The sequence below is a fragment of the Poecilia latipinna genome, unplaced genomic scaffold (genome assembly GCF_001443285.1).
Source record: "Poecilia latipinna isolate Pla-1442-1.1 unplaced genomic scaffold, P_latipinna-1.0 Scaffold4701, whole genome shotgun sequence".
In the NCBI taxonomy this organism is placed as follows: Eukaryota; Metazoa; Chordata; class Actinopteri; order Cyprinodontiformes; family Poeciliidae; genus Poecilia; species Poecilia latipinna.
This window is the reverse complement of record NW_015117317.1, coordinates 10,644-19,636: the sequence shown is the minus strand read 5'-3', so window position 1 is coordinate 19,636 and position 8,993 is coordinate 10,644. Positions and strand designations below refer to the sequence as shown.

Genomic DNA, 8,993 nt, shown 5'->3' with positions numbered 1-8,993 from the left:
AACAGAAGAAAAATACTTTTTTCTTCAGACAAAACCATTATCTGCTTGTTATTTAGAACACTCAATGAAATTTATGTTGTGCTATGCTTTAGATGAACAGAGCAAAACGTGATTTAGTTTAGTTCATCAGCGTAATTATGAACTTCACCGGGACTTCTGGCATTTACTCAGGGGTTTACATTACACACTGTGATTAGATGCAAAAATCTGTACCTTAGTTATTCTCTACCCTGAAAGTCCTAGCCGTAGCTAAAACACAATGTTATTTTCTTTGATTTAGTTGGACAAATCAGTGCTTACAGCATTGGCCACAGAGGACCAAGTTCAGATGAACAAGAGTCTGGTGAAGCATTGGTGTAAATCTGCTGTTATGAAGGTAGAGAGTCAACTTTCTGGTCTTCTGTCTTGTTTGGTCAAATCTTTTACAATAAGTTTCTTTGTTTGTCCATAAATATGTAAAAGCTTATGATAATATTGTTTTAATACTGTGCCAGAACTGAACGTTGTATTTTTTGTCCCATTATTACTTGCCTAACTCTGTTATTGTTAACAGGAGAACCAAACATTGTGGGGAGCACAGAGTCTTTCAGAAAAAAAATATAAATGTACGTCTGCACAAATATGAGTTTCAGTGTTTTTCATAATTTTTCATGAAACAATCAGGCATGAACCTGTACTACAAAAGAAACAATGGAGAGGATTGTTTTTTTTTAACTTTTACAAAGATTTCTTAGAAAATATCTTTACATCTTGTAACTGTGTACAGCTTTAAATCCCATGTCTCCGTCTCTCTGTCAGGTAAGCATCTGTTTGCGAACTCCTCTCTGTCAGACTTGGCCATCGGTCTCATCCTGCTCGTCTGCTCCTTGTTAGTCCTCTGCGGCTGCCTCATGCTGCTGGTCAAACTGTTGAACTCCATGCTAAAGGGCCAAGTGTCAAATGTTATAAACAAAATCATTAACACAGGTAAACCACCAAGGTTTGTTGCTAATCAATGAGTCATTACACACAGAACTTATTAAAATAGTTTTGTGAAAAGTATGAGAGCTCAATCAAACATGTTATGACAGAGATAAAAGTGAACATTTCTGATTTCTTTCTCTTATTTTGTGCTGTCTTGCTTTTCAGATTCCCCCCCCCCTTTCACCTGGGTGACAGGTTATCTGGCTCTGTTAGCTGGGGCTGGCATGACATTTTTGGTTCAGAGTAGTTCTGTCTTCACATCTGCCCTTACACCACTCGTAGGTACAAAAAAAAAAGTTTTTTTAACGTTCTCATCCATCAAAATATACAATCATCCTTCAATCATGACAAACTGACAGTAGCTTTGTGGAATGCTGTGTGTTTGTTGGTGATTATATTTTAGTTGGTTAAAGATTTTATGAAATATGGTGTTAAATATTGCACTGTGGTTTGACAGGGGTTGGTGTGATTAGTCTGGAAAGGGTTTACCCTTTGACCCTGGGCTCCAACCTTGGAACCACAGGTACAGCTCTGTTAGCAGCCCTGGCTAGTCGTGCAGAAAAGTTAGCTGCTGCCACACAGGTAAAAAAAAAATCTGTTTTTGTCTCCATTCAGCCAGGTTTCATCTTTCAGAAATGATTTTCATGTTTTAGAACAGGAATGTTGCTTTTCTGTTTTTTAAAGTTTTTGTTTTGTTCTTTCCATTCTTAGTATTATTGTGACACTGTATACATGTTTTATGTATAGTTTAAGCTAGTTGGCTAGTCAAATATCATTGTGCTGATAACGAAGAATCTCAACTATGGATAATAGTTGAAAATTAATAAGTATAAACTCTGCATTGCACAATTGAATCTAATGTATTGGAACAAAGTCAATCTGAACAATCATTAAAATTCTATTCTATTCTATTCTATTCTATTCTATTCTATTCTATTCTATTCTATTCTATTCTATTCTATTCTATTCTATGCTTTCTTTTAGGTTGCCTTATGCCACTTTTTCTTTAACCTCTTTGGTATCCTCCTTTGGTATCCGATACCAGCCACTCGTTTACCCATACGAATGGCCTCTGCACTCGGAAAGTGCGCTGCCAGGTATACTTTTAAATATCTTATATTTCATTAAAGGCAAACCAAAAACCAACACATGGTTTTATTACAAATAACTAAAAGAAATGCTAAACAAATGAAACCTTCATAGGTACCGCTGGTTTGCTGTCCTCTACCTCGTCCTGTTTTTCCTGCTGTTCCCTTTGGTGGTGTTTGTTCTCTCCATGGCTGGCTGGAAGGTGTTGACTGGAATTGGTGTACCAGTCATAATATTGATTATATCTGTAGCAACGATAAACTTCCTCCAATCACGGAGACCTGAGTTTTTGCCGCCAAAACTGCAGAACTGGAACTTTCTTCCTGTTTGGCTCACTTCACTGCAGCCAATGGATGACCTCATTACCAGGGTGACTCTTTGGTGTAGACAAACCAGAGGTAGATATCCCCCTAATAGTACCTGACACAATTACATTTTTCTATTTGCTGATGATAATATGGTGTTCTAGACTGTCTAAGGAGAAACGACGGGCCAGACGCCACTGCAAGAGGAGAATGGAAGGAGAGCAAGGAATCACCAGAGACTGATGAAGGCCAAATAAACCAAAGAAAACAATATACACTGTGTTCCAAATTATTATGCAGACTGGATTTAAGTGTCATAAAGATTAACTTTTTTGTTGTGCTATTAAATTTGTAGATGGTGTTGTGTGTCAGGTCTCTTTGAATTCATCCATTTTCTATACACCCTTTTCCCTTGGTGGGGTCAGGAGGGTTGCTGGTGCCTCTCCAGCCAATGTTCTGGATGAAGGGCAGGGTCACCCTGGACAGGTCATTGGTCTGTTGCAGGACAAACAACCATGTACACCAGTCATGTGTTTGGACTGTGGGAGAGCTGCTGAGAGAGAACCCACCATTCTCAGGCTGGGAATTGAACCCAGAACCTTCTTGCTGCAGGGCAACAGCTCTACCAACTGCACCACTGTGCAGCCACACTCTTTAAATCACTATAATTAATTTCAGAGACCTGGGTTGATTAGTTTGGTGAGCTCAAATAAAATAAATCTACTTAGCAAGGATGTTCCACATTACTAAGCAGGCCACAGGTTTCAAGTGATATTGGAAAGAGAGCGAATCTCTCTTCTGATGAAAATCATCAGATAGTGTCGCGCCATATGACAAGGCATGAAAACATTAGATATTTAACGAAAACTGAAGCTTTATTGTACTGTGAAGAGATTTGTGGCTGATTCAGAACAAAGATGGGTTTGTGCAGATAAAGGCACAATGAGGAAGGTTTCTGTTAGACAAATTCATCGGATGAAGAGAGCAGCTGTTGAAATGTCCTTACGAAGCAGCAAACAGTTATTTAAAGCTGCTGGTGAAACCTGAAGGTGGAGGATCCTCCAGAGGCTTGCTGTGCATGAACCGACTATTCGGCCAATCCTGACCAGGCTCACAAACAGAAACGGTCACAGTGGACCCAGCCGTACATGAAGATTACTTTTCAAACAGACTTGTTCACTGATGACTGCTGTGCAACCCTGGATGGTCCAGACGGATGCAGAGATTATCCACAAACTCACAAGTTCAATGGATGCAAGAATTGTGCAGGTGATATAAAGAAGGGTCCTACGTTAACATGTAACTCTGTCTGTTAAGATGTTTTTGATTGAAATGGCTTTTGATTTTATTAAATGTGACCACTTAATGCTGCACATTCAAAGAATGACTGCAGCTCTTTATAATCCATAAAATGTTTAGAAAAAATGCTGTGCAATAATAATTTGGAACAGTGGATTTTAAGTTATTTATTTTTGAAAGAAATATTGTTCTCATTGGGAGGTTTGTTCAGTAATATTTGATTTATACTGTAATAGTTCATGACTTGAAAATTATACTGACCATCATTTGCAATGACCGTTTAAGAAAATCGGAGAAAATATCAGTTGCATAATAATTTGGAACATGGTGTAATCCTAGTAGTTGGATATTAAAACACAATGATGAAAACAGAACAAAGAAATCAACAACTAACAGAGAAATATACAGACTTTCAGAATTGGTCCACTAAACTTTAAACCACTCACTCATTATGCTCTTTTATGACCAGCAGTTCTAGAACTACAGCGTATGAAGTTCATCATTTACATGGTTGTTGAAGAAGAGTTTATTTACTCAGGAAACTTTTGGCTTCAATGTATCGTGCTCATACTACAAGTCTAACAAAAGTAACACCTTTCTCTAAATGTTGGTACGCTTGGTGTGGCTCAACTGTCATTTAAATAAATATACACAAAAAGACCAAAACCCACAAAGATTTCTTAAAAGTTAGATTTAGGACTGAAAAATTATGGTTGTGGTACTGTGTAAAAATATCCACAATTGTCGAGAAGATTCGAACACTTAACAGTCTGGTTTGTTGCGTGATTGAAATGCGAGCTTTTCTCTTCACATCCTGTAACAAACAGATAGCTGAGGTGACCAAAGTACCTGTGGTTTTTTTAACTGCCTCTCTCTCGCTCAGTTTAAATGTGTTTCGTTTCTGTTCCTGTGAGAACTTTCAGAGATGCTGTCAGTCAGAGACACAGGAAACATGAAGTTAATCGTCTAAAAGTCGTTCATCTCTCTGCACATAGTTTGGAAAACAAATATTTTTTCATTTATTTAAGACTGCAAAAGTTGCATTACATTAAAAACCTTTAACATTAAAATTGTGTTCCAAATCATCTATAAATATCTGGTGTTTTAATAACTTTCTTTAATGCAAACCTTTTCATGCCAGGGTGGCAGCATCAAAGTCAGTGACAAACTGAATAAATTGCTGAAGACGTTTGTTGCACTCTGCACTGGACTTCCTGGAGTTATGAGTGAAAAGATGAAGGTGCTTGACAAGTTAAAAACATCTTTTCATCTTCAATAAAATGTACCAATTAACCAACGGTGACTTCAGCTCAATGCAGCTGCAGCTCTGTGGTAAAAGCAGCAGAGCTGCTCCTTCCTGCCCTCTGCACTGCAGCCTGGTACAATGAAGAGTTTTTAGTGTTTTGGGAAAGTTTTCTTTACAATAAAATGGTTCAGATTTGAATTATTTGTATATAAAATATATTTTCTCTGATGTAATGTAGGAGAATATTGGGGAGAAAGCCAAATAAACCTATTCTAATTTAGTTACTTTTACAAGCAACATCCAAACACATTTAATAAAATGTTCATCTGTGAGTCATTCTACTGCAGATACAACATATTTATGGAGTGACCTCTGCTAAGCACATCCTGTGAGTCCTGAACTGGACCCCTGCTTGTCTTAAGAACTCTCCTCATTTTTACTCAGAGAATTTTGCCCACAAAGATATGATAGCATCATCAGCAACAATAATCAAAAAGTTATGGAGTCTAGAAACCTGGTGATTTTATCAGTTTTTAAAAGAACTGCTACCATGTTTCATAATATGCTGTGTTTCAGATCTGAAGAAACTTTCCCCCCTTACGCTGTGATGAAACAGTCCAGCCCTTCGTCAGAGTATGAAATATTAACCACCACCTCTGCGTTTCAGTCATCTTGTGGGACCTTTGAAAAGAAACAAAGCCCCAAATGGAAACTCTCCTGTCTGAGTGAAGAACTGATGTTTTCCACCACCTTTGTTCTTGCAGTTTTCTTTGTGGGCTTTGTGTGTTCCTCATGTTTATGAGTGAGCACCTCCAGTACAAAAACATTAATGCATGATTAATTTAAGGTTTTTAACTGGGCAGATACATACACAACCACTCGTTAAAACCTAAACTGATAACATGAATAAAATTATTTAAAGATGCACAAGTTTGCACTCTTGTTGGGAAAAGTCTGCTTACTTTTAGAGCCATTCACTGTCATGTCAGGAGTGTTTTTGATAGATTAAATAAACTTACATGATTTATAACAGATAACAGATGATTTATGGTGAAGAGCTAACTGCTGTGGTGGTCAACCTGCTGTGGTGGTCAACCTGCTGTGGTGGTCAACCTGCTGTGGTGGTCAACCTGCTGTGGTGGTCAACCTGACAGGACTCAAAATAAGTCAGTCTGGAGAAGGATGAAGGTTTTGAAGCCATTTCCCAGCACAAGTTAGAGCTGACCTGAATGAAACTAATGTACTAATTCCTGCTCATGTGTCTGACCTGGATAACAGAATGGATTATTTACATTTTAAGGGTAAAATTTTAGACTTCAGGAGAGTCCACTCCTCCAGGAAGACATAATTTTCAATAGTTAAGAGTCCAGATAGTGTAGGACATAGGCCTGGATTTTACCTGACCAGGTATGGTATCTCTGTGATAAATGCTTACAAATAGCTAAGATTATACGTTGTGGCAAAAAGCAACCTGCTGCAAACCCAGTATCCTGACGGCATGGTGCAGATCTGTGCTACCAGCAACATGGATTTGGGTTTCACAGTTTGGTAGAAGTGCACTGTGAGATCCTGGATGCTAAAACTTGTTGGCCAAAAATCAGTTTGATCTGCTGGGAAAATCTATTTACTGCTTGAGTTTCAAGAGATGTGGATTTTCTATAACTGAAGGAAGACGAATCCATATAAAAATACTATGAACGAATGAAGTGATGTAGCAACTTAGAAAGGGCTATTCTGGTCATTGTTCATTAGACATGTTGTTTTATGTTTCTGTCTAATGGGGACATTTTGTGACATTAAATATGTGCACCTTTGCTCTGCTGAAGTTAAATACTCTCACTATTTCTGTGTTGTGTTCCACATTTTTCTGAAAATGAGTATTGATCAACATAACATAAAGCTACACACAATCTTAGCTTTTAACTCATTCTCTGACTGCAGCCAAAAATAAAGCTAACCTGTAGCTTAGAGTTGCACTCAACACCATAAGGTGTTTCTGCTTCCTTGACTCAGATCGCTCCACTTAAAAGGAAGGACAACATAAAGCCAACCATCTGTCTGCAGGTCCATCTCAACCACAACGGTCAGCATCAAATCCCCGTGAGGCTGGTAAGCATTTAAAAAAATTAGAATCCATGTAAATGAAACTCAGACATACTGTAGAATTTGAAGAGGTCTCACTGAACTTTATTTTGCTAAATATTTAAAATCAATAATCAAATTGCCGGGTTTTCTTTGTCAAATTACAGAAGCCTAATCTTCTTCTTCTACTTTCATTTTTATTTTATGCACATATTTAGAGAATTTCTTCAGAATGATGATGTGTGATGACTTTCAAATATTTATGTGTTTTTCACAGGAACAATGATAGCTGTCTTCATACTTTTTGCTGCTTTTGTTGCATCCGCTCTGGCAAAAGGTATTTTTCAGTCCAGTTCTTAACCATATCGTAAGCATAGCATTTGGTAATTGATTTTTAAAAAAATAAAATAATTCTTGGATAAAGAATAAAAACTTTTAATTTTGCATGTTCATATGGAATTATGCTTCCAATTTTGTTTCTCTAATTTAACCATATGTATCCAAATATTTTCAATAAATTTGTATTATAGTGGAAGTCCATTTATTTCAGTAACTCGGTAAAGTAAAACACTTACGGATTAGTTATTCACAGGATGATATTTTCTGAGTCCTACTTCTGTTGACTATGACTATTTTTAAGTTGCAGCTAATGAAAATGTGAGATATATGATTAGAATAATTGGGAAAGACATTTTAAATGGGGGTTAATGAAAAGTATGTTTATTATTTGAAACATAATTATTTTCAAAAGTACTTCAATCTGACCCGAAGCTTTTCTTTGTTTCTTGCAGAATCTATCGAGTGCAAATTTTATGACTCCACTGGAACTCAACAGTGTTATGGATCAGAAGGACAGCAACTTATTTTTCACCTTTCAAAGACAGAAATGACAGATTTTAGATTGAGAAAAGATGGCGAGTACGTATTTTTAATAACATACAGTAATGGGAAACTCAAGGGGAACTACGTCAGTCAGTTTGAGGAAATCCAACCTGGAACATTCAGTCTGGGAAACGCCGTGAAGAAACATTCTGGACATTACTCCTTTACAGAATACGATGCTGCTGGACAAAGCATCAGGGACGTTCTTGTCCACATAAAAATACAAAGTAGGTTCATCATGATTATCCTGAAAGAAATGTTGTGCTTACATCTTTCCTGTTGGTGATTATTGTGATGTACAATAACAATTTGCTCAAGAATATAGTTTGTATCCATTTTACTACAAAATATATAATTATTTAGTTTATTTAAGATTTTTAATTATAAATTTCTACCATATTAACCCATTTTAGTTTTGCTTAATTTTATTATAACTTCTTTTTTTTCTCTAAAAATACCTTGGATACTGATCTTATGAGTGCAAAGTTTTACATACATTTAAGAGAGCCTTTAAAACCTGAGCCGTAGTTCCAAGACAGACTGAACTTACACGTCTATTCAATAAACAGAGTTAATGTGTATAAACATAAAAAAACAAGATTAACAGATTAGAACATTGATAATTCAAAAAACAATATGTATTAATGTATGTACTAATGTTAATAAAAAAATTGTAATATACAGGTTATATAATCAAATAAGTTTTATATTATAGAAATAATTTACATTTCAATGCTGCATAGGTAAAGAAAATTATAAAAAATAAGTTGAATGATTTAATCCTTGTTTGTTCTTCATGACTTCATGTTGCGTTTGCAGAGCCGCTGTCGAAGCCAGAAGTGTCTCAGAAATGTTCTTCACCTGATCAGAAGACAGTCACATGTTCTTCTCATGGAGATGAAGTGGAGTTCCTTCTGACTTTAGATGGTCACTCACTTATACACAGCAGAGGGACCATCAGCAACTGCACGGCTGAAAAATGTAATGTCACAAATGTTTGCATCAGCGTACATGGCCAGCTGACAGGAGGCCTCAGGTGCCAAGTCTGGAACGATGTCAGCAGAGAGGATTCAGAAATTCACTTAACAGCATGCGAAGGTAAAAAGATGTTCCTTTCCATGTTTTCA

General features: G+C 36.7%; 1 protein-coding gene and 1 long non-coding RNA gene across 3 annotated transcripts; both read left to right on the top strand.

The window, feature by feature from the left end:
* Positions 1-275: 275 nt before the first annotated feature.
* Positions 276-2,727, top strand: LOC106942936 (sodium-dependent phosphate transport protein 2B-like). Of its 2 annotated transcripts, none has more exons than XM_015026290.1 (8): positions 276-376; positions 554-605; positions 874-966; positions 1,129-1,245; positions 1,421-1,545; positions 1,948-2,060; positions 2,167-2,450; positions 2,522-2,727. In XM_015026290.1, exons 1-8 carry the CDS (start codon positions 329-331, stop codon positions 2,710-2,712), a joined length of 1,023 nt encoding a protein of 340 aa, XP_014881776.1. In that variant the 5' UTR covers positions 276-328; the 3' UTR covers positions 2,713-2,727. The 2 variants fall into 2 exon arrangements, with proteins under 2 accessions (XP_014881776.1, XP_014881774.1); XM_015026288.1 differs by having other exon boundaries at positions 799-966.
* Positions 2,728-6,775: 4,048 nt separating this feature from the next.
* LOC106942937 (uncharacterized) lies at positions 6,776-8,087 on the top strand. The gene is made up of 3 exons (XR_001423757.1): positions 6,776-7,011; positions 7,262-7,321; positions 7,776-8,087. It is a non-coding gene; the product is annotated as an uncharacterized LOC106942937 (long non-coding RNA).
* Positions 8,088-8,993: the final 906 nt, after the last annotated feature.

Coding starts and splice junctions, on each gene's coding strand:
- LOC106942936 (XM_015026288.1), top strand. CDS start 329: ATGAACAAGAGTCTGGTGAAGCATTGGTGTAAATCTGCTGTTATGAAG. Junction 1,246..1,420: donor TGCCCTTACACCACTCGTAG/GTACAAAAAAAA, acceptor GTGGTTTGACAG/GGGTTGGTGTGATTAGTCTG. Junction 2,451..2,521: donor TTGGTGTAGACAAACCAGAG/GTAGATATCCCC, acceptor ATGGTGTTCTAG/ACTGTCTAAGGAGAAACGAC.